This window comes from Narcine bancroftii, chromosome 8 (assembly GCF_036971445.1).
Source record: "Narcine bancroftii isolate sNarBan1 chromosome 8, sNarBan1.hap1, whole genome shotgun sequence".
NCBI lineage: Eukaryota > Metazoa > Chordata > Chondrichthyes > Torpediniformes > Narcinidae > Narcine > Narcine bancroftii.
In genome coordinates this window covers 163,523,787-163,549,831 of record NC_091476.1, presented here as the reverse complement: position 1 = coordinate 163,549,831, position 26,045 = coordinate 163,523,787, and the positions used below count along the sequence as shown (strand labels likewise).

The 26,045-nt window shown below is 41.7% G+C and overlaps 2 protein-coding genes across 2 annotated transcripts in view; one reads left to right on the top strand and one right to left on the bottom strand.

Annotated features, from left to right (window-relative positions):
• The window catches only part of fhl3a (four and a half LIM domains 3a), a 225,585-nt gene extending 223,207 nt beyond the window's left edge, over window positions 1–2,378 (bottom strand). Inside the window, exon 1 of the mRNA XM_069895770.1 lies at window positions 2,176–2,378. The gene's annotated coding sequence lies outside the window, so the exon portion shown is untranslated. The remainder of the gene's footprint in view (window positions 1–2,175) is intronic.
• Window positions 2,236–26,045, top strand: part of utp11 (UTP11 small subunit processome component) — a 38,987-nt gene continuing 15,177 nt past the window's right edge. The window contains exons 1-5 of the mRNA XM_069895771.1: window positions 2,236–2,360; window positions 7,724–7,785; window positions 12,885–12,987; window positions 13,815–13,928; window positions 24,661–24,754. Coding sequence (XP_069751872.1) covers window positions 2,298–2,360; window positions 7,724–7,785; window positions 12,885–12,987; window positions 13,815–13,928; window positions 24,661–24,754 — 436 coding nt within the window. The 5' untranslated portion in view covers window positions 2,236–2,297. The remainder of the gene's footprint in view (window positions 2,361–7,723; window positions 7,786–12,884; window positions 12,988–13,814; window positions 13,929–24,660; window positions 24,755–26,045) is intronic.

Below are 26,045 nucleotides of genomic sequence, written 5' to 3'. Positions count from 1 at the left end.
AAGAAATGCGCACAGGAATCAAGGTGGCCGTGCCCAGCCTATGGACCCCGGGACATCAACTAGCAAGGTAAGTACTCACATTTTGGCTCTTGCCCCGAATCCCTGCTATAGTTTGTCAAATACAACAACACTGTGCAAATTTTACATTTTTTTCCTTATTTAAAAAATAAATTTGGTCCTATGTCCAGATGGACAGAAGTCACATCGGTCGCAAGACAGGGAGTACCTGTATCCTTTAAAAACTGCAGAAATTGCACCTGCAAGCTAAACACTGAACCCAGCAAGAACATGTTATATATCTTGTTTAAACAGACACAATTCAATTTTAAAAGACAATGCTGGAGAAACTCAGCAGGTCAAAAAAAGTACTTTGTGTCGCAAAGATAAAGATACATAACCAATATTTTGGGCTTGAGCCCTTTATCAAGATATGGGCAAAAAGTAGGCAGGTGGAGGAAAGAAGAAAGAGAGATAGAAAAGAGAGAGAGTGAGTAGGTTAACAGAAACTGGAAAGTTGATGTTAATACTATCCGGCTGGAGAGTGCCGAGGTGTTGCTCCTCTAATTTACGGGTGGTCTCGGTTTGGGAGTACACGAGGTTGTGGACAGACATGTCAGTGTGGGAGTGGGACATAGAATTGAAATGGTAGGCCACTGATGCAGACAGAGAGAAGGTGCTCAGCGAAGCCATCTCCCAGTCTGCATCTAATCCCTCTGACGTAGAGAAGGCCACAATGGGAGCACCAGATGCAGTAGATGCCATCCATGGCTACACAAGCCGAACTGGTGGTGAGGGAAGAGGGGTGGGTGCAAATGTGACACTTCCGGTGGCCTCAGGGGAAGGGGCCAAGGAGGCGACCAATAGAAAGGGATGAGTGGACAGGGTAGTCATGGAGAAAGCAGTCCCCATGGAAGGCGAAGAGAAGAAGACGTGGATGGTGGTGGATCAGAAATTGCCATTGGATGCGAAGGCTGGTGAGGACAAAGGGAATCCTGAATTTGTTGTGTCTAGAAGCAGAGGGGACCAGACACATCAGCGCGGGAGTGGTGTGCAGGGAGATCCCTGTGGAGGGAGTGAGGTTGCTCAGCAAAGATGCTCGCCAAACCCATCTCCAAGTGTGCATCCAGACTCTGATGTAGAGGCCATTTTACTTTACTTGCATTTGACTTCTGTTTTGCAATGCAATGTTACATTAGAAACCAGACAACACTATTCTGTTCACCTTACAACTAAAGATCTCAATCATTGTGGGACTTTTATGAAGTGCATTCACATATTTCACAATTTTGTTTAACTCCATTAAAGCAAAACAAAGCAATTTCTAAACAATGAACCATTGAACAAGAGCTCTTAAAGCTGTTTTCATACTTACCAAATTCATGGGACCATGTGCAGATGTCCAAATTGCCTAATTCCAAGTCATTTGAGGTTCTTGGTGAGAAGTGACTCGCTACCTCAGGGAAAGACAAGGCAGACGCTTGACCTGCAGATCTTTAGGAAGCATCCAGAGTTCCGAGGATTTGAAAGCCTCCTCACCAAGCTTGGACTACACACTCATCCTCCCCACCATGGCACAGCAAGGAAAGGAAGGGAAAAGGGCTTGGTGGGCTCATACGTTTATGAGACATTTTTAAAAAATGGTGCGTGAAGCTTTCTACATGATAAAATGTAGCACCTTGAACCTACTGTTGATCTTCACTGTTTTAATGCATCTTCTGAAATCTGAATGTGGATCCTTTGCGAAACCTCTCTCCTTTTGTTCATGGCTTGAAAGTTTAATGCAGTCGCAGTGGTTCTCACCCTTTTTCTTTCTACTCCCATACCACCTTAAGTAATCCCTATGCCATAGGTGCTCTGTGATTAGTGAGGGATTGCTTAAAGTGGTATGGGAGTAGAAAGAAAAAGGTTGAGAACCATTGAATGTAGTGTCTGCTGGATCTTCATGCAGTTACAGTGCAGTCATTTATCCTCTCCTGCCTGTCACTCCATTATTATCTTCCTTTATGTCCTCTCCTACCTTTCTTGAAACTTGATCTAGCTCAAACTTTGTTAAGTTTGTTTTAAAGTCTTTCATAGGATATAACAACTCCTATTTCCCACCCCACAGGGGCCGAGAGACTCATGGTGGCAGGGCTTCCTGCTCACCGCAAGGGGGCAGCATCGCCTCTTCCTCACCTGGAGTGAAGCGGCTGCAGGCGAAGGCACCAAGTGCCAACCGGAAATGTGCGGCGAGGAGGTTCAACCCTGACCCGGAAGTGGCTGCGGCTCGTCGCTGGCGAACAGTGCAGGAGGACACGATGGCGGCCGCGTTTCGGAAAGCGCACAAGTCGGTGCAGCGGAACCACCGGGAGCGGAGCCAGGTGGGTGCGGGACCCGGCGACATGACGGCTGTTGCGGCGATGAACCGCCCCCATCCACCTACCCTTGATCCCAGTCCCGTCCGGCCGAGGCCTGATTCCACCCCCCCCCCCCAAATCCCGGTCTCAATCCCCCCCCCCCCATCCCGGTCCCAACTGCCTCCCACCCCCAATCCCGGTCTCAATCCCCCCCCATCCCGGTCCCAACTGCCTCCCCCCCCTCCCCAATCCCGGTCCAAACTGCCTCCCCCCCTTCCCAATCCCGGTCCCAACTGCCTCCCTCCCCCCCCATCCCAGTCCCAACTGCCTCCTCCCCCCCCATCCCAGTCCCAACTGCCTCCCCCCCCCATCCCGGTCCCAACTGCCTCCCCCCCCCCAATCCCGGTCTCAATCCCCCCCCATCCCGGTCCCAACTGCCTCCCCCCCCCTCCCCAATCCCGGTCCAAACTGCCTCCCCCCCTTCCCAATCCCGGTCCCAACTGCCTCCCTCCCCCCCCATCCCAGTCCCAACTGCCTCCTCCCCCCCCATCCCAGTCCCAACTGCCTCCCCCCCCCATCCCGGTCCCAACTGCCTCCCCCCCCCCAATCCCGGTCTCAATCCCCCCCAATCCCGGTCCCAACTGCCTCCCCCCCTTCCCAATCCCGGTCCCAACTGCCTCCCTCCCCCCCCATCCCAGTCCCAACTGCCTCCTCCCCCCCCATCCCAGTCCCAACTGCCTCCCCCCCCCCCCCCATCCCGGTCCCAACTGCCTCCCCCCCCCCCAATCCCGGTCTCAATCCCCCCCCAATCCCGGTCCCAACTGCCTCCCCCCCCCCCCATCCCGGTCCCAACTGCCTCCCCCCCCCCACTCCCCATCCCGGTCCCAACTGCCTCCCCCCCCCCATCCTGGTCCCAACTGCGTTGAGAATCACTGCTCTAGACCCAATTTTTACTGAAATATTTTGCATGAGAAAAATTGTCATTTGTCCATTTTCTTTTGAGTTATGGAATTGTGCTCATAACAACTCAATTAGGAATAATTAAAACAGTTGTTTTCAAACTTTTTCTTTCCACTCACATCTCACGTAATCCCTTACTAATCACAGAGCACCTATGGCATAGGGAATACTTAAAGTGGTATGTGAGTGATGAGAAAAATGTTGAGAACCTTTGGGATAATCCCTCTCGTTCAAGCCATTTAATTCCTGACTTTTACCTCCTAATCTCCCTCCCCTGATCACCAAAATGATGGTAAAATACATAAGATGGAGTTAGAGCAGTCTGTCCATCACTGTAACTCATTCTGTAGTCCCCCGAGCACAAATCCAGATGAAACAGCTTCTGGTACTGTTCACTGTTATGTGTAAAAACCTTGCAGCATGAATGAAAGTATAGAGGAGAGCTAGCCAATTTCTTGAGGTTGGAGTGAAAATGAGGCTGGGTTATGATAGGTGGACCAGGTGAGAAGGAAGGAACCAGGTAGGAGGAAGAGGAGGAAATTCAAGACAACTGCTGGTGGGAGATGTATAGTGACAGATAAAAGAGAAAGAATGGAGGCAGGATGGGGGTATTGGGAGAGTTAAGGATACTAACTGGAAACATAAAGCTGTAAGTGAAAACTGATGGGGAAGGAAGGTTGTGAGGAGAACCAGATAAAGGAGGGTTGTTAAGCAGATGGAAGCAGGTGGAGGATGAAACTAGGTGAAGGTCGGGGGGGGGTGGGGGGGGAGGAACTAATAAGGAGGAAGAAATGAGCACAGGAAGTTACTTGAAGTTGGAAAGTTCAATGTTTACACCATCGGGTGTGGACAACTCAGGCAAGATGTGAGCTTCTGTACTTCCGTTTTGTGCTTGGGCTCACTGTGGCAGTGGGAAAGGCTAAGGACTGACAACTGAGGTCAGTGTGGGAAGGGAAAGGGGAGTTGGCATGGCACGCAACTGTTAAGGCGGCCTTTGGGAACACCATCTGCAAAATGTCTGGTCCCATGCCGAGTCTTGCCAGTGTGGAGGAGGAGGACACAGCACGAGCACCAAATCAATGGATGTGGTCAGCAGAGGTGAATGTGTCAAGAAACCCAAACAGTCCTCGTTACTGGTGAGAGGGGAGGTATAGAGGCAAGTGTCGTACCTTCAGTGGCTGTAATAAAAAGTGCAAAGGGATGGGGTGCTGTGGGTGGATAGGGTTAAGCAAGCCAGAGAGTGGTCCCTACAGAAATGGGTGGGGATGGGAAGATCTGACGGTAGTGGGGTACCATTGCAGCTGTTCTAAATAATAAAAGGTGACACCCTCCTGTTGGGTGTGGAGGCTGGTAAAGTAAAAGGGGAGGACTGTTCTGTCTTGGGAGGAAGGGGCTGGGAGGGTAGAAGGGTAAAGATCACTCACCTGGGAAATGGAGGCAATGTGAGAGCCTCACCAACCAGTGAAATACAGTGATTTGCTTGCTCTTCACTTCTGAAGTAACTGATGAGGTCAACAAGATGAGTCCCAAAGACAGTCACAACTATGGCAGGAGGGGTTTGACATGGCAGACTGTTCACACTTTAATATTGGTGTAAACTAGTAGTTCTCAACCTTTTGTTTTTCACTCACATACCACTTTAAGTAATCCCTTACTAACAACAGAGCACCTATGGCATCGGATGCACAAATGCGTATCAATCATTTTGTCATAATGCTCTAATTACACTTCTGTAAAGATATGGACATAGACAGGGGAAAGAACTGCTAAATGAAGTTGAAGAATTATCATCCATCTATACGAATCATGTACAAGTTAGTAGAAGGACTACTACTTCAATGCTACTTTTGGGAGGTGGTGCACTCCTATTGTTTTGGTGGACCTTTGCTTGATCCACACAAAGAAACTCGAGGTGCTCATTGCCATCCTGCTGCTGCTTTGCTTTGAGAAGTTGTGACCCAGGGATTCCTTGGAGTTTCTCAAGATGTGCTCTGCTTGACCAAGAAGGCTCAGTGAATGTCCTTGAATTCTTTATTCTGTCTGAGTAACCTCTCTGTGTGAAGCATAACACAGCTTCAGTTTCTGGAGTCTGATAAGTAAATAATGTGACCATCTCATTGAGGTAATTGTCTTTAATTATAACTTTTGCATTCCCTGCATTTCAACGGAGCTGAGAGTTCAGATGTAATTCAATGTTATAAATGCTTTTAAGTATCCTGACATGGTTGTGAAAAGCACCAAAGGAAAGCTTTTTGGGATGAAATGAATAATGACACACAGGCAAATACTTGCAGGTATCAACAACCGCTTCAGATTGAAATGTGCATCTTTGATGTGGATATAACCGTTGAACTTTTCATTGCATTAGAGTGGCCATTCTAAGCGGGAGGGGGGTTGGGGCCTTATCTCTCCCCTTCCCCCCCCCCCCCGAGAACCACAGCACATTTAAGTAAAAGCCTTGTTTTCTTTTCACCTCACTGAACATTTTTGACTGCTTCTCAGGGAAGGGGAGGGGTTGCATTGCGGCAAAAAAGTTTGAGAATGGTTGGCTTAGAGTATTTGTAAATTTTGCAGCTGTGTGGAGACTGGAAGGATGGTCGTGGAATAGATACAAATGTTTAATGAAATGTGTTCCCAAAACTGATGCATTAAAGTAGTAGTCCTTTTACTGACTTGTCTGATTCATTGAAATGGATGTTAATTCTTCATCTTCATTCATCATTATTTGCTCCGTTTACATCCAGATATTTACAAAATGATTACTACTTATTGTGCATCTACATTATCAATTTGTGACTAAATTTCTTGTCAATTTCATAACCAACATTCATTAGAGATTAAACCATTGACGATCGTGTGATCAGCCTGAAAATAAAGCTTTCAAATCATTGTTCAGATACAACAAACAAGAACTGATGTGGCAGCTGCTCTGTATTGATATTAGATGTTGATGCCCCAATACATTTAAATAAATAAATTAGTGGAAACCTCCCGAGGAGGTTTCTTTTAAATAGGTTTGTAATAGAACACCAGAAAAATAACTATCTGCATCTGAATTCTGGGCACAATTTTACACTAATTATTCACCAGAATAATATATGGAAATTAATGGTCGTTTCTTTAGCCTATGGGCTAAATTCATGTTACAAATGAATTGAGTTTCCCTTGTCTTCTAACTGGACATTTGCTTTGTACAAATTACGATAATCTGTGGTTATAAATACGTAAGTAATTCCTACCTCTCATGTTTGACACCATGATATCATCCATTCTTTTAATTTTAAATAAAGTCACTCACTGACCTAAACCATGATATTCACAAGCATTTTGCAAGCTGGAAATTTGATGGCTTAATCAGGTTTCAGATTTATTGTCAGAGTACATACGCGACATCACACAACTCTGAGATTCCTTTGTCCTGTGGGCGTGGCAGAATTGCCACTAATTGGTAGTGTAAAAAAAACTGCACAGGGTAAACATGTAAACAAACATGAAACTAAACAGATAATAAATGTAAACAAACTGACTAATACAGAGAACAAAAAAGAAAATGAATAAAGTGCACAAGATTCCTTAAATGAGACTCTTGATAGACTTTGTTGTTGAGGATTCTGATGGTAGAGGGATACCCCCTGTTTCTGAACCTGCTGGTGTGCCATTCCCCCTGTTTCTGAACCTGCTGGTGCGCCATTCTGCCAAGTTTTTAATCTCCATCCTGTGTGCTGACTCGTACCCTTCCTTAATACAACCCATGGTATTGTTGCAAATTTGTAGGTGGTGGTATTGTGGTACTGAGCCACGCAGTCATAGATGTAAAATGAGTAGAGCGGGAGCTAAGAACACATCCCTGTGTTGCTCTGGTACTGATGGAGATTGTGGAGATGTTCTTACCGATCTTCACTGATTGTGGTCTCGAGGAAATCCATGATCTAATTACACACTGGGGTGTTAACTCCTAGGTCTTGGGAATTTGCTGATCAGTTTTGAGAGGATGATGATGTTAAATGTCGAACTGTAAAGAGCATCCTGATGTAGGCGTCTTTGCTATGCAGGAGTTCCAGGGCTTTGTGTAGTGCAAGTGTGATGAAATCCACTGTAGACCTGTTACTACGATAGAATGGATCCATGTCATCACTCAGACAGGAGCTGATATGCTTTCAAAACACTTCATCACTGTTGATGTAAGTGCTACTGTTCGATAATCATGAAGGCAGATTACTAATAAATTAGGTTTATAGTTGAACGTTATGCATATAATCCAAATTCAATAGATAAATATGTCATGAATAATATAGCATATCCTTGCCCATTTGTAAGGCAGTGTTTCATTTCAAATGATATGTATAAAGTAATTTTATAAGAAAATATCTTTTACAATTTAAGTTTCTATCGTCTCTGGTAACATACATTTAAACTTAATTTTACAGCTTAATTATCGAAGGAAACTGGGTTTCTTAGAGAAGAAGAAAGACTACCAGATCCGTGCACAGTGAGTGTACCATAACTCGTGAACAAGAAATCTGTAGCATTTGGCATGAATTAGTCATGATTAAAAGTGAATGTGCAGATGCTGGGAATATAGAGTAAAAGCAGAAGATACTTAGCAGGTCAGGTGGTATCTGTAGCAAGTGAAATGACATTGCTCTATTAGATTGAGTGACTTTCATAAGTAAAGGGATATCAAGAAACTGCAGATCCTGGAACTCTGAAAGAAAGACAGAAAATATTGGACACACTCAGCATAATGGACAACATCTCTAGAAAGAGAAATACTTGATGTTTCAGGTTGAATACCCTTTGTCAGTGTGAGAATGCCGAATAAAGTCTTTAGAGAGAAAGAAATTCCATTGTTAAACGAGCTGGTTCCAGGAGCATTACATCACCTGACAATTTCTTCTCCATTCCATCACAGACATTCACTATGTTCTCTTCGCCACTACTCTTCTACAACTCATTTCTGAACAAGAACTGAATCGATCTCAGTGGGTATTGCCCAACCTAGTATTTCTTGTGTTGTCTTTTGTTATTTCCCAGTTGGAGGTGGGTTGAGTGTGTCATGTTAGTAAGTAGATTTTTGGAGAGTTTAAAAAGGACGCGGGGTCAGGACTTTGGCCTTTCCAATTGAGTAATTGGGTAGGTGAATTCATTGGCAAGGACCAATAAAGGGTGAGTGAGGTAAAGGAGTGGCCACCGAGGAGTGGCCCAGTGAGTGAGGTAAAGGAGTGGCCCAGTGAGTGAGGTATTATACACGGGGGTAAAATTGTTCCCCTCAAAAATGGGGGTCATACACGGAATGCATTATACACAAATATTTATGGAGGAAGTTGGGGTCGTCCTGTGCTCCGATTGCAGGATGTAAGAGGTCAGGGACAGCACAAATGTTCCTTATGAGTACACCTGCAAAAGGTGCATCCAGATGCAACTCCTGGGAGATGTGTTAGGAAACTGGTGCTGCAGCTGGATGAGCCTTGGATCACAAGGGAGACAGAGGCAACGATAGATATGAGTTATAGGGAGATGGTCATCCCAAACAGACAGGAGTCAGCTAACTGGATGACTGTGAGGAAAGGGAATGGGGGGGAGACAGACAGTGCAGAGTCACCATCTCATTGAGGTAACTGTATTTAATTATAACTTTTGCATTCCCTGCATTTTAATGGAGCTGAGAGTTCAGATGTAATTCAATGTTATAAATGCTTTTAAGTATCCTGACATGGTTGTGAAAGGTCTTGCGACCATTCCCCTCAATAATAAGTATACTGTTTTTGATACTGTTAGGGGTATGACCTACCAGGGACAAGTTCCATTGGTCAGGTCTCTAGCACAGGGGCTGGCCCCTCAGCTCAGAAGGGAAGGTGGGAAAGAGGAGAGCTCTTGTGATTGGGAACTTGCTGGTTCGGGGAGCAGATAGGTTTGCTGGATGAGATCGGGGCTCCCAGTTGATATGTTGCCTCCCAGGTGCCAGGGTCAGCGATGTCTCTGATTGAGTCCACAGCATTCTGGAGGGGTAGGCGAGCAGCCAGATGTCGTGGTACACGAGACCTAGAAAGAAGTGGGGATGAGGTCCTGAAGAAAGAATATAGAAAGTTAGGTAAGAAGTTAAAAAGCAGGACTTCAAGGGGCGGGGGGGGGGGGGTCATCTTGGGATTGCTGCCTGTGCCACATGCTAGACAGGGAAGGAATAGGAAATTGTGGCAGATGAATGCGTTGCTAAAGAGTTGGTGCAGGGGCAGGAGTTTACATTTGTGGATTATTTGGATCTCTTCTGGGAAAGGTCTGTCCTGAACAAAAGGGATGGGCTGCACTTGAACTGGAGGGTGACCAATATCCTGATGGGCAGGTTTGCAAGAACTGTTGGGGAGGGTTTAAACTAGTTTGGCGGGAGGGCTGGGGGTGGGAATCAGAATGAGAGTGTGGAGGTTAGGGTAGAAGAACACCTAGATTTGATGGTAATCAAAGGAGTGAATGTGGGGACATTCACTCGTGTATATATTACAATGCAAAGAGCAATGCAAGAAAGGTGGATGAGCTTAGAGAATGGATTGACACAAGGAAATATGATATTGTAGCCATCACTGAAACTTGGTTGCAGGAAGGGCTTGATTGACAGCTAAATATTCCAAGATTCTGTTGTTTTAAGCGGGATAGACTGGGGGAAGGGAATAAAAGATGGAAGAGTCGCATTGCTTGTTAGAAAAAACATTACAGCGGTGCTATGGGAGGATAGATTGCAGGGCTCATCCAGTGAAGCTATTTTGGTGGAATTGAGGAACGGGGAAGGCATGAAAACACTAATGGTAGTGTATTATAGACCACCTAATGAGTTGAGGGAGTTAGAGGAGCAAATTCGTAAGGAAATGGCATATATGTGATTACAGGAGATTTTAACTTTCCACACATTGACTGGGACGCCCATACTGTTAACTGGGCTGAATGGGTTGAAGTTTGTCAAATGTATTCAGGAACGTTTTCTAAATCAATACATAGAAGAACCGACTAGAGGTATTGGATCTCCTTTTAGGGAACAAGATAGGTCAGGTGACAGTGGTTTGTGTTGGGGAACACTTTGAGTCTAGTGATCATAATACTATTAATTTTCCGTTAATAATGGAGAAGAATAGAGCTGAGCCTAAGTTTTAGATTCTTGATTGGAATAAGGCAAATTTCGAGGAGATGCAAAAGGATTTAGAGGGTGTGTGTTGGGATAATTTATTTTCAGGCAAGAATGCAACAGATAAATGGAGGATATTTAAAGGGGAAATTTTGAGAGCACAGAGTCAGTAAAGTCCCAATGTAATTAAAGGAAAGGATAGAAAATATAGGGAGCCTTGGTTTTCAAAGGATATTGCGGATTTGGTTCAGAGGAAGAAGGATGTGTACAGCAGGTATAGACATCAGGGAATAGATAGGTGCTTGAGGAAGACAAGGACTGTTTAAAAAAAAAAATCAAAGAAATTAGAAAGGCTAAAAGGAGATACGAAGCTGCTTTGGCAGGCAAAAGCCACAATAAATCCAAAGGATTTATACAGTTAAATTAAAAGTAAAAGAATAGTGAGGGATAAAATTGAGCTCCTTGGGGATCAGAGGGGTAGGCGATGTGAGAAGTCAGAAGAGATGGGGAAAACTTTAAATGTTTTTTTTTTCTTCAGTATTCACTAAGGAAAGGAATATTGAGCCAGATGAAGTAAGGAAATCTAGTGGAGAGGTTACAGATTAATGAGGAGGTAGTATTGGCTATTTCAAAGAGAATCAGGGTGGATAAATCTCCGGGTCCGAACAAGATATTCCCATGGACCCTGAGAAAGGTTAGTGTACAAATAGTTGGGACTCTGACAGAAATATTTAAAATGTCACTGCCCACAGGGGAGATGCTGGAGGATTGGAGGGTAGCTCATGTTGTTCTCTGTTTTAAAAAAAAGACTCCAAAAGTAAACCTGCTAATTATAGAGCTGTGAATTTGATGTTGGTGGTGAGTAAATTAATGGGAAGTGTTCTTAGAGATGGTATATACAATTATTTGGAAAAACAGGGATTGATCATGTTTAACAAATCTTAAGAGTTTTTCTGAAGAGGTTACTAAGAAGGTTGACAAGGGGAAGGCTGTGGTTGTTGTCTGTATGGACTTCAGTAAGGCTTTTGACAAGATTCCGCATAAGTTAGGAAGGTTCAAGCATTAATGTTGGTTGGATGGGAGATGCCAGAGAGTTGTGGTGGAAAATTGTTTGTCAAATTGGAGGCTGGTAACTAGTGGAGTGCCTCAGGGATCAGTACGAGGTCCATTGCTGTTTGTCATATATATTAATGATCTAGATAATAGGGTGGTAAATTGGATGAGTAAGTAGTCAGATGATACAAAGATTGTACTGCAATGGACTGTGAAGAAGGTTATTAAAGTTTGCAGTGGGATATAGGACAGTTTGAAGAGTGGAGCCCGAAAGATGGCAGATGGAGTTTAACAGTGAGAAATGTGAGGAGTTATATTTTGATAGGACTAATCAGCAAAGGTCATACATGTTAAATGGTCGACCATTGAGGTAGAACAAAGGGATTTAGGAATTCTGGTACATAATTCCCTGAAAGTTGAGTCACATGTAAATAGGGTGGTGAAGAAAGCATTTGATATGTTGGGCTTCCTAAATCAGAGTATTGAATACAGGAGTTGGGATGTCATGTTGAAGTTGTATAAGGCATTGGTGAGGCCAAATTTGGAATATTGTGTGGAGTTTTTATAGGAAGGATATAAACAGAATAGAGAGTGTGCAAAGGAGATTTGCAAGAATGCTGCCTGAATTTCAGGGTTTGAATTACAGGGAAAGGTTGAGCAGAGTGGGATTTTATTCCCTGGAATATAGAAGATTGAGAGGTGATTTGATAGAGGTATTTAAAATTGAGGGGGAACAGATAGAGTCAATTTGGACAGGTTTTTTCTGTTGAGAGTGGGGGAGTTTTAGGCAAGAGGATTATGGATTGAGATTGAAGGGGGAAAAGTTTAGGGGAAACGAGAGGGAGAATTTCTTCACTGAGGTTGGTGGGAGTGTGGAATGAGCTTCTAGCCGAAGTGGTAGATGCAGGTTCAATTTTACTATTTGAGCAAAAGTTGGATAGGGACATGGATGAGAGAGGTATAGAGGGTTATGGGCCGGATGCAAGTCAATGGGACTAGGTGGGAGAAGGTGTTTGGCATGAACTAGAAGGCCCGAACTGGCCTGTTTCTGTGCTGTGATTGTTATATGGTTATGTGATTCTTTTTGCAGGATTTTAAACTTCAATACAAATTGCATCTTAGTTCCTTTGCAAGTGTTGAGATAATATGCATGAGTCATTTTGAATAAATCTTGTTTGGGCTTTTGGCCACGAGGGGTTCTTGTAATTTTCTCTCTATTTTGTCATATAATTATTGAAATATTACTCCACAGTGTAATCATTACTGCACAAGTCAACAGTTTGGCTCATTGAGTTTTTGTTGGTTTTCAAGAAGAATATGACAAGGTCCTTGAGAATATCAAAATACTTAAGATTGACTTGTATTTTATTGTACATTTAAATGCTTTGTAATTCCAATTGATAATTTATTGGCGTACTTTTCAGAAACTACCATCGCAAACAAAACATCCTCAAGGTACTACGCCAGAAGGCGTTAGATAAAAATCCAGATGAATTCTACTTTCGAATGACTGGAACTAAACTCAAGGTGAGTTTTTCAAAAAGAATGAAACCAGGATAATTTGGTGAGCTGTTATCATCTATTCAGATTTACATCACTAAATCTCATCAATGATTTGAAGTTTCTGTTCATGCTAAAAGATATAGTTCTTAAACTAGATCCCTGGAAAAAAATCTATTATCTAATAGACTTCCAAAGATGATTTAAGCACCTTTCAACTGATTACGGTGGCATTTATTTATACTATCAAGAACAAAGATTTGGCATTTTGAAAAACCACTTTTATCATTAAGAACTAAAATAAATGTATGGTTTCAAATATTTTTTGAATATTCTGATTACTGGATCTGTCTTCAAATATACTGAAGATCGTAGATGGTTCACAAAATCATCTTGTCTATGAATCAAATGAACTGTTTGGAACGTCCTCTCCGATCTTCATGTCTACATGTTTGATGTTGCCTTTGTTTTCTAAATGGATGTAATATCGTCAGCTACTCTTTACACTCTTGTCCTGACAAAAACTTCAACGAAACTGAAATTGGAAATTAATCTGAAATTAATATTGGGATGGAAATGCAGTGGAATTAATTGAATAATGGACATTCATCACGAGCAATCAAAGGCAAATTTCTACCTGTGTTTGTTTCATTGCAATACTTCTGACAGATCTTTCCCTATTTGCTGTATATAGTTTACTTACTTGGCAATAAGTTTATAAGTTTATGGTTTATACTTATTGGCACTTGTACACGATTTTTTTCTTCACTGAAAGCAATACTATCTGTTCTAGACATTATGGACATGTTTTAGTACATTCTACACTGTTTGAGTAATGTTTCCTGTGTGGCCAGGATGGAGTTCACTTCATCAGTCAGCGTAGAGAGGAAGTCACAGAGGAGCAGTTGAAGATGATGAAAACACAAGATCTTAAATATATAGAAATGAAACGCATTATAGAGGCAAAGGTAAAATCTTTTTATTTTAATTTTTCTGACATTAGTTTTCAAAGAATGCTCCTGTGATCAGTTCTTGGAACCTATCTCTCTCATATAAAAAGAAACTTGCTCAATTTTTTTAGCAAAAATCTTTTTGTTATACTTTCAGTTATGGAATTTGAAACCTGTTCCTAAGAAGAGGAACTTTTCGTATTACTTTAGTAATGACTGTAGGAGGGGCAGTTGTCACATGCTTTATGTTACAGATCCAGAGTACCCCAAAACCCAGCAGCAAGAGAAATTCACCAAGACAAATGGTTACTTAAATAAAAGTCATTTTAAATTTTCTTTAAACATAAAAACAGGATCAAACTTTAACTTATTAATTTTAACCCTCTTCTAATTCTAAGTGCACGTGTATGTCGTGTATAAGTTCAGAAAAGTTCTTTGATTCACACTCCAATCTCACTTCTCACTCCTTCAAGTTCACTGGCCGGTATCTGGGAATTCTTATACTATGCACAGAATTTAACATTTATAAATTTTCACCAAGCTCTGGTGCTTAAAGGTAATTGGTTACCACTCAGGAAGATTCTTGTTGGTTTCAGAGAGAGATTTGTTGCTCATTGGACACACACAAGCTGATTCCCTCTGATCAGCCTCTTCAGTGTCTTGCGGAAGAAACTTGCCCCATCATGGTTTTCCAAATGATAACCTTCTTCTGCAGGTCACCACAGAGTTCCTTTTGTTTCCCTTGTTTCCGGAGAAACACTCAAGCCAGCATTTCCTCTTGCATGAACCACAACGGTTTTTTACAGGCTAAACTCAGAACTCACAACCTGACTTCAAAATGGGGTCTCAACAAGCTTCCCATGACTGCAGAAACCAGTTTTTTTTCTCTCTCTCTCTCTATCTCTCTCCACCCCCCCCCCCTCCCCCCCACTCCTTGCAAAACCACATCACCTTCGTAGAACAGCGAACTGCAACCAGACTAATTGAAGCACCGGACAAAAACTTCTGAGTCCGTTCATCTGTTGGTTTCAAAACAATCCTTCACTCCATAGCACGTCCAATTAACACTTACTTGTGAAGTGCTTATAGGCATTCATTGGGACCACTTCCACCATGACTCCCTTGTCCACTTGTACCATTAATCGCCTCCTTGCCATTCTCACCTGCAACCGCAGGAAGTGCCATACTTGTGCATACACCTCCTCCCTCACCAACATTCGGGCCCCCAAACCCCACACCCCCCATCACTACATTGTTCATACGCCTGCCTACATTTTGTCATACCTTAATCAAGCCCAAAGTGTTGGTTATGTATCTATCTTTGCTACATGAAGTATACTGTTTGACCTGCTGAGTTTCTCCAACATTGTGTTTTTACTTGTGAATCTGCGGGAGTCATCTACTGAAACTGGTGCTCTCGTTGTGGCCTTCTATATATCGGAGAGACTGAATGCAGACTGGGAGATCAGTTCCATGAGTATCTTTGATTTGTCCACATCTCCCAGTGGCCAAGTATTTCAATTCTTTGCCTTGCTCCCATACTGAAATGTCTGTCCATGGCTTCAAGCACTGCCAAACCAAGACGTCCTTCCCTCCCCCACCTTAAATTGGAGAACACCTAATATTGCATCTGCGGATTTCAACTGGATGGCATTTGACTTCTCTGATTTCTGCTAGACCACGCTCAATGTTCCCTCTCTTCCCCATCCCTCTGTCTTCTTTCCTCCAGTTCCCACCCCCTTCCCTTTCTATTCACAGAGCCATCCCCCTCCCTGTATGCTGTTGTGCCCTCCTTCCCTCATCCACCTATTTTGCCCGTGCTCCTTCCCGAGCCCCTACCCCCACCATTTTATTCAGATGCCTGCCTACATTTTGCTCATACCTTGATGAATGGCTCAAGCCCGAAATGTTGGTTATGTATCTTTATCTTTGCTGTATAAAATATGCTATTTGACCTGCTGAGTTTCTCCAGCATTGTTTTTTTACCAGCGATTGTTTTTTCTTTAATTGCACTAGTAATGGAATGACCACATGATGGCACTAAAACCTCTTCTATTGAATTTTTCATTGTGCTAAAAGGATTGAGATCCAATGTAAAACGCTGCAATTGCTCAGCGCTTTAGGCAGCCTTTGTAAGAAAGAAAGACTTTCTCTGCTGATACCAAATTTGTTTTCTCTCAGTTCTATAGTTTTAGACATTATCCGTTGCATCTTTCTCTTTCCATGGGTCCTACCAGACCTGTTGAATGTTTCCAATATTTTCTGTTTTTATTTTTAATTTCCAGCACCTTTTATTTACATTTATCGTTGATACTTAACATACCAGGCAATACTCTTTGAAATGGCAAAACAATGTCCAGATACTGAATTATAACATGTGCACGTCTATCCACAGTCAGTACTTTTTTTCATTTAATTTATTTTTCAAATCTTTAGTAAACTGGTACATCTTTGGCTTGGCTTCGCGGACGAAGGTTTATGGAGGGGGTAAAAAGTCCACGTCAGCTGCAGGCTCGTTTGTGGCTGACAAGTCCGATGCGGGACAGGCAGACACGATTGCAGCGGTTGCAGGGGAAAATTGGTTGGTTGGGGTTGGGTGTTGGGTTTTTCCTCCTTTGCCTTTTGTCAGTGAGGTGGGCTCTGCGGTCTTCTTCAAAGGAGGTTGCTGCCCGCCAAACTGTGAGGCACCAAGATGCACGGTTTGAGGCGTTATCAGCCCACTGGCGGTGGTCAATGTGGCAGGCACCAAGAGATTTCTTTAGGCAGTCCTTGTACCTTTTCTTTGGTGCACCTCTGTCACGGTGGCCAGTGGAGAGCTCGCCATATAACACGATCTTGGGAAGGCGATGGTCCTCCATTCTGGAGACGTGACCCGTCCAGCGCAGCTGGATCTTCAGCAGCGTGGACTCGATGCTGTCGACCTCTGCCATCTCGAGTACTTCGACGTTAGGGATGTAAGCGCTCCAATGGATGTTGAGGATGGAGCGGAGACAACGCTGGTGGAAGCGTTCTAGGAGCCGTAGGTGGTGCCGGTAGAGGACCCATGATTCGGAGCCGAACAGGAGTGTGGGTATGACAACGGCTCTGTATACGCTTATCTTTGTGAGGTTTTTCAGTTGGTTGTTTTTCCAGACTCTTTTGTGTAGTCTTCCAAAGGCACATAATAGCAGGAGTAAACCACGTAATTTCTGAAAGTATTCTGCTGTTCAAAGAAACTATGTTTAATCTGCAATCTTAAATTGACTGCTGGTTTGAGTACTTGTCCAACAAATTTGCTATTTCTAACCCAGATCAGTAAAGTGTCTTCCGATTTCCTTCTATACCTTCTGGCAAAACAACAATTTTCACATTATTCCTTCTGCTTTGATTTTCCAAATAATCTATTTTTCTTTCTAGCTCCTTCTCACGATCTCCTAATTCTATGACTGATTTTTCCACCTTCAACACTTTTTCTGTGTTAGAAGTCACTTGTTGTTTACAGTCCAAAAAAGCAGTCTGAAATTTTTTAAATTCTTCAAAAGATGCATCCATACATGTCTTAACCATATTTAATTCTGAACTTATACCAGCATTCATTTGAACCATCTCATTCATTGGAGATGTCAACATAGGTTGAATAACTGCTTTCAATTGCATACATTGTGAATCTGTAAATCTCAGCTCTGCTCTTTCTGACATGGTGGCAGAACAAGGTAACTGCAGCTCCTGCTGCAATTCAACAAGAGGCATTTTAAAAGATTTACTGCGGGTCTGGACTCCCAGCGACGGCATCCTGACTTCTTCAGGGAGTCGCCGCTGGTCTACCCCCGCATCTTGTTCTGGACTCCCAGCGACGGCATCCCGACTTCAGGGAGTCGCCGCTGGTTTCCCCCCGCATCTTGCATTTGCGAAGAAAAACGACTTCTTCAGATTGTAATGCTGCCTGATGCATTTCCTTTTCAGCCTCCACAGGCGATCCTTTGGGATTTAGGCAATGAAGAAATTGAGCCTGGGGCTGCTTCAAGTCGTCTAGGCCCCAAATCTTCAGCACTTCGAAAATGTATTTTCTTTTGAACTTGAGATTTAGTCTTTTTTCCATTAGTGGCCATAATAATTCCTTAATACTTTAAACTAAAATTTAAAAAATTTAAACTTGGAAACAAAGGGTTAAAAAACAGGTATTTAAAAGTCTGGCCAGAGAGGTCGAGATTGCACGTCTAGACTCTAAGCCATCTTGCCACGCCCCCAGACTTTACAACTTTAGCTTACTTTGGATATGAGACACAATGAAAAGTCTCTCAGATATTCTTGTAAATGAAGACCATAGATATTACCCTGACTTCAGTCACCTCTTCAAAAGTTTGATTATTTTTCAAAAGCTCTTTACAAGCCAAACAAATTCTGGTTTGGTCAACTGGGAATTTTTAAGTTGTACATCACTACCCCTAATTATAGATGCTAGTAATTAACCAACAGCAGATGTTAGGCGAACTGGCCTACAATTCCCTAGTTTCCATTTCTTCCTTTTCTTAAATAGTGGAGTGACATGTGCACTTTTCTAATTCAAAGGAACTATTCCCAAATCAATAGCATATTGGAGAATTCTAATTGGGTAAATTAAAAATGCAGGAAGTTTTATGGAAGCTGGATTGCACCTGGAAAGGGCTTTCATAATGCCTTATTTTCACATTATGAAGTATGTAATGAATGTTCATGATAACAAATGATGGAACCAAATTAATTTTGTAAGGGGTCTATCTTCAGTGGTTTGGAACACTACACAATTGTTTGGAAATTTTTTTCAGTATTTTTGATTTTTCAAGTGTTCTCTGCTACGGTCAGTACCCAGCTGTCATTTATTTGGAACACCAAGGATATGCAGATATTCCCGTGCTTTGCGAAAGTTCACTTTATGCCACTTCACTTTTACGAAAGCACCTGTTTTCACTAACTGAAAGAAATCCAAAGAGGATTTTCACTTTTACCAAAAAAGGCAAAAATAGCATTCAGCATTTGTTTTGCAGAGTTATAGAGTTAGCATGCATTCCGAGCAGCGAGAGTGGTGCCACTAAGCTCCTTCCCCGGGAACTATACTATCTATACTCAGCATCAAGCTACTGTAGCTTTACACTGTGTCTGTGAGCATCTCTGCTTTATCTCGATTTATTTTGAGCATCCATTAGCAAGAAGTGTCAAGGTATCAGGAAAGCCTAAGAGAGCTCGTAAGGGTGTCACGCTTCGCGTAAAACTGGACATAATTAAGTGTTTCGCTCGGTGTGAATGAAATAAAGACATTGTGCATGCGTTGAACTTACCAGCGTCCACCATTGTACTATTTACATGCAGAGAGAAACAATCTTGAAAGCTGCTGAAGTTACTATTGGTTCTGGTGGTAGCATCCAGTTATGTTAATTTTCTGAGTCTGGGAATGCTCAAAATGTTTACCCATATAAATTAATGGTAATTGCTTCTTTGTTTTATGCCATTTCGGCTTATGAAAGGTTTGATAGGAATGCTCTACTTTTGGATCGTGGGGGAAACCTTTAATACCAGTACATTGAGCCAGTATAACTTGCTTGCTTAAACATTTTCAAACTTGGATGTCAACAAGGATCTTCATACATGCCTTTCGACTCCATTGTATTACTTTGTAATTAGCAGTTTCCATCAAGTGAAACCAATTAACATGGGTATATAAGTTGGCTGTAATTAATCTACAGTCCTGCTTAAGAATTTGGAATTACAAGTATTGAAAATAAAATATTGATGAATAATATGGCAGGATCTCCATCTGTACCAGAGCACCACAGGGCTGTGTTCCTAGCCCCCTGTGGTACCTTTACATCTACCACTTAGTAGCTCAGTACAATAACATCACCTACAAATTTGCCAACAATACCACAGTAGTGGGTTGTATAAAGGAAGGGGTTGAGTCAACATACAGGGTGGAGATTGAAACCTTGGCAGAATGGTGCACCAACAACAACCTTACACTCAATGTCATCAAAACTAAGGAGCTGAAAGTTGACTTCAGGAAAGGAAAACCAGAGATATACAATCCAGTGATCATTCGAGTATCAGAGGTGGAGAAGGTGAGCAAATTGATGTTTTTGCAAGTCACTATTTCAGAGGATATTTCCTGGATCTAACACACTAATGGCATTGTGAAGAAAGCATGTCAGTGCCTCTATTTCCTCAGGAGTTTGCAGTGGTTTGGTATAACACCAGAAACCCTGGCAAATTTCTGGAGGTGTTATGGAAAGTGTGGTAACTGGCTACATCATGGCCTCGTATGGTGACACCAATGCACCTGAGCGTAAAGCCCTCCAGAAGATAGTGGACACAGCCCAAGACATCACAGGTAAAACCTCCCCGCTATTGGGTACATCTACAAGGAATGCTGCCTTCGAGAGCAGCAGCAATCATCAAGGATTCACACCACCCAGCACATGCTTTGTTCTCGTTGCTGCCATCAGGAAAGAGGTATAGGTGTCAAAAGACTTGGACCACCAGGTTCAGAAACAGCTGCTCCCCTTTCACCATGACACTCCTCAGCGACAACTCAATCAAAGACTCATTTAAGTACTCTTACTTGTGCACTTTATTGATCTTCTTTGTATTGCACAGTCAATTTGTTTACATTTGTTATCTGTTTACAGTTCTTTGTACAGTTATTTTTGCACTACCAATTAGTGGTAATTCTGTCACACCCACTGGGAAAAAAGAATCTCAGGGTTATATATGATGTCATGTATGTACTCTGACAATAAATCTATGCGAGTAGCCAACATTATTCATTAATGCTTCTTTCTATTTGAGTCATTTGCATCAATTTGTTATTGTATCACATCAAAGCAGAAGTGGGTCAGAATTCACTGCCATTGAATATCAAGAATTTTAAACCCATCATTGCATTTTGCAATTAACTCTGCCTTGAATTCCTTTGTCATTGAGGTTGAACCAGACAATGCAAAATTATAGATCCTGTTCTTTTCTGAGCTAAATATTTACTCCCATCTTCTGGTCTATCCTATACCAAAATACTCACTTAAGTTTCAGAATTTCAATTGCACTGCATAATTGCCCAAATTGGCAACCCATCACACAATCTCCAAATCCATTCATTCAACCCTAAATTTACGATGACTTCCAATTTCATATTCTGCATTCTTCAGTCCTCATGCAGGTTCTCTGCCACATCATTGCTACTAATTTCACCATCCTTTTTTGTACATTAATTTAGCATCTAAATCATATCACCTTAAATTTTGCCGTGCACTTTAAAATGATTTTGAACAGCTTTTCAGTCTACCTCCAGGACTTGGTTCCTGTTCTTTAATAGCATTGGACAGCCAACATTTTTGGATGGATTTTGGGCTGCTAAAGCATGAAAATCACCATAGTATTTTCCTATCACATACTTTTTTTGAGATATAATCTATTTTTGTGACTTCCTGTCATATTTTAAGTCTACTAGTATATTTCCCACAAAGCAAGCTGCTTTGGTCAGTTCAAGCGTGCCTGGGCCTGCACTCAGTGCAGGTGCTAATCAACTGTTGTCTTTGGCCTGGGTATGCTTAGACTGGATAGATGCAGACAGGCTATAAGAGCAGCTCAAATATACAGATACTGTCCATTACCTTGATCGAGATCGGACACATGTTGATGCACATGTTCTTCAGGCAATACCACAGTGAATACTTAACAACAGGAAGATTCAGTACAGCAGAAATGTCAATATTACCACAGCTGTGATGCATTCATTTTCGTTTGGTGAGTATGTGCTTAAGGCTCAAAGATGCAGCTTATTATTAAGAAAGCCTAGGAGCTCTACTTTGGTTGTAAAATTGGTGACCAAGACAAACTATGGGCTCCTTACATTTGTTGTGAAACATGTGCAGTCAACTTAAGAGCTTGGCTCAGAGGTAGTAGGGAGTCAATGCTATTTGCAGTCCAAATGATATTGGCGAGAACAGAAGGATCACGTGATGGACTGTTATTTCTGATTGACTGAAGTGTTCTCTGGTTTAAAAAAAAATTCATTGATTACTCCAATTTGCCTTCAGCCATGAGACCAGTGCCGCAAGACAATAGTTTGCCAGTTCCAAAGCTACTAATATAGCATAGATGAGGCAGATGAAGATGTCACAATGCACGAACAAGATGTAGAAAACAATAGTGATGTAGACGTTGAGCCATTTATGCCTGGCTATCCTCATCTGTTAACACAGTCAGAAGTACCTGGTCAAGCACTTGGGTTTACCAATCGCAAAATCAGAATGACTTGGTTCAGGAGTACAAGGATGGGGTTTGCTATCACCAGGCATGAAAATTTCTGTCTTTCGGAGCCATCAAGAACATTTGACAAACTTCTTTACCCAGGCTGACAACATCTGTTTCTGCACTGCCTAAAAGCTGTCCCGTTACACAATGACAATGTCTACCCATCAGTACCCATTGGCTATGCAGTAAACATGAAAGATACTTATGGGTAACGTTGAACTGTTGTCGAAACACATGCAGTACAAGTACAACTGGAACATCTGTGGTGATCTAAAAGTATAGGCTCAGCTCGGATATACCAAATGCTGTTGTTCCATTTGTGAATGGGATAGCCATGCTAAAGAGTTACATGACATTAAGAAGAACTGGCCACTCCGTAAGCATTTGGTTCCAGGTCAGAAAAGTGTGGCATATAAGCCACTTGTCAACCCAGCAAAGATATTTCTGTGTTCTTTTCATATAAAACTCAGAATGATGAAAATATTTTTGAAAGCCATGAACAAGGAAGGTGAGGGATTTCTCCATTTGAGGCAGATGTTTCCAAGAATAATTGATGCTAAGATTAAGGAAGGCATTTTTGTTGGTCCACAATCAGACACATAATTAATGACACGTAGTTCGAAGATCTGCGAGTGAGACCAGAGAAAATAGCATGGAAGGCTTTTAAAGATGTTAAGAATTTTCTTGGCAACTACAGAGTACCAAAAAACTACATCCAGTTGATTGGTAACATGCTTCGGGCAGACAAAACCATGAAGTGCAACGTGTCATTGAAAAATTCATTTTCTTCATTTGTACTTGGACGTCTTCCCTGCAGTCAGTGATGAACATGGAGAAAGGCTTCACCAGGACATTGCGACCATGGAAAATGGCAAGCGAAATCCATCACTGCTAGCTGGCTATTGTTGGACACTGACACGAGAGCCAATCGAAAATCAGTAGCAAACTTGGGTCGGTTCATAACACAATGTGTCAGCATCATGCATTATAACATGCTAAATTCAATAAAAATTAATGTTTCTCCAACTTCTTACATGATGCATAAAATCTGAAATTATCTTTGTTTTCAGCTTGAAATTGTCTCATAATCCCCATTTTCTTTTCAGAAAGCAAGCCTTTTGAAAAAATTTGTAGTCCAGTGTTAATGGGTAAATGATTTGCTCTACAGTAGAACTCCCATTATCCGAAATGGTCAGGACTGAGCCCATTTCGGATAAAGTTTTTTCAGAGGACTGGTCATTTTTAAAAAAAAACAGCCCAGTAGCAACTGCAAATCACTTTTAAAACAGTGTTTAAACAACAACAAAGTAAGACTTTTTAAGCATTAAAATAATATTTAATTCTCACACAAAAAAAATGCTGGCCACCGCCGATCACCAACACCTCCCCACCGAGCCCCCTCTCGTGCCGGGAGCCCGAGATTCCAGCTTCTGCCTGGGAGTTTGAGGTCCATGCTGCTGGCTCTGAGAGCCTGACGTCCCTGGTCATTTTGGCTCCAAAATAAATTAGGATAAATGAGGATTTTGGATATCCTCGTTTATCTGAAATTTAAATTATTTTTCGGATAACTGATTATTTCGGAGAATCCGATTTCAGATAATTGGAGTTGTACTGTAGTTGCTAAGGTCTTAAGAATTCATTTGCAATTTATACACTTAATTTAAAAAAAAAAATTCCAGTTGAAACGTTACTACCCTTAGAATGTTGTTAGGGATAGAAGTTGCTTATCATCATTGTTATCATCAGTAGTCATGGTGCACAAAAATCTTGTTCAATTTTTTTTCTTGTGTCAAAGGTAAGTTTCCACTAAATGCTTGTGCAAATGTAAACTTCAAATTGTTTCAAGATCATTTTGGCGCAGACTATCCCTCATGGCTAATAAAACAGTATTGGCAGGTTTTAATATTATACAAGTATGCTTGCATTCTATGATGTAACATATTTAGTTACTTAACTAGAATTTTTATACATTGTTTTAGGTAACTCATCTATGCGCACATCAGTTTCCTTTGTGCGCTGGTTGCAAAACGTGTGCGCGCACATGCACGTGTGTACAGCTTAGAGGGATCAGTGTCAATCATAATCCCCAATTTTGTTTTGGGAAGCAAACTTTTTTTAAAAAATGGTTGTACAGTGTAACATTAGCACATTTACACATGTTTAGAATATTTAGTTGGTTAGAGAAGCTCCAAGTATACATTGTTGTCCAGCAAAACCCTGCTGCAATGAAAGCTAATTCTCGACCAGACCCCAGGAATTTTCAAGCAAACTTCAACCAAAATTGACTTCAGGATTTCTTGTGATTATATTTTGCAGGTATGAAAAGGGAGTACGATATCTGCATTTCACTGTTGTATACGGAAGTGCATGCCATTTTCACATTTTTTTTAAATCGAGGAGAAATTAATGGAAATATTCATCTTTCTGTTTTAGGTTTTAATCTCATCTGTATCACTATAACTTTAATTATTGTCCATTTAATTCACAGAAAATCGAACAGCTCAAGTCTGAACTCCACTTTTTAGATGCTAATGGGAAGCTCCCAAATAAGCACATTTTCTTCTGCAAGTCTAAAAAAGAAGGTGCTGTAATATATTCCATCGTGCATGGTTTTAGAAATTCACTTTTAGAACTTGAGAGTGGTTTAACTTGATTGTAGAAGAATATTTCATTAAATCAATTTGAATCTTTATTATTTCTAATTGATTTTGATAAATCAAGAATTGATGTTCTCAAGGAAATGTATGGCAGAAATGTTGATGATGTTTAGGGACCACATGCTTGGGGGTCTTGGATGGGTTTTCCCCACTAAGACAGAAAAAAATGGTAAAGTAAAGGGGCCATGGTTGACGAGTGGTGGAACAGCTAGTCAGGAGGAAGAATGTGCCAAAATAAGGTTGAGGAAGCAAATGATTCTACTTTAGACCTCTTGCGTTTGAAGTACTATTTAAAGGCTGATACTTGAAATATTAGTAAAAGGAAGAAATAATGCATCGTGGCATTTTTCCATGCCTTGGGTGTAACTTCAGCTGTCTAATGGTTGCAGCACGTACTTTCTTCTTTGACCTGCACTATCTTGCTCCAATGCATTTACTTATTTACCAATTACTACTTTTTGTATATACTTCTATAGGAATTAATTGATGAAAATACCATTCCAATTTATATATGTACATTAAAACATTTCTTACCTACTAATTTATCAACATATTAACATATTAGCCTTTACAAGTTCATGTTGGTAAAATGTCTGAGTAAAATGACTTGATTATCCTGTCCTTGATTTCAGAAAGCTTCCAGTAATTCATGTCCACCACCCCCCACCCCCACATCCCCAGCTGCAAATAGCCACCAGAACCCCGTCGAACACATCAGTAGGTAGATTTTGGAAGGCTGAATGTACTGGAGCCTGTCAAGGTTAACAAAGAGGAAATGGTGGAATTTTTATTAGAATACTAGGAATGATAAATCCCCAGGACTGCATGGGATATACTCCAGGTTATTACAGGAAGCGAGGGAAGAGATTGGACAGGTGATGGAGATGATCTTGGTGCCCTCTTGGTCACCTGAGAGGTAGCAGAGGATTGGAGAATGGCAAATAATAGTTCCCTTATTTAAGAAAGGTGAGAGGGAGAATCCAGGGAATTGTAGACAAGTGAGTCTCAAGTCAGTCATGAGCAAGCAATTGGAGGGGATTCTTAGCAGCGTGATTTACGAGCATTTGGAGAAGCAGTCTTATTGCCAGGGGTGGTGGTGCAAGCTCTACTATAAGGACATTCAAAAGACTTGGGCAGATGGATGTAGAAAAAATTGAGGGTTTTGGGGGAAAAAAATGGATTGTTGTGGAGTAGGTGGTAGTAGTTTGGCACAGTG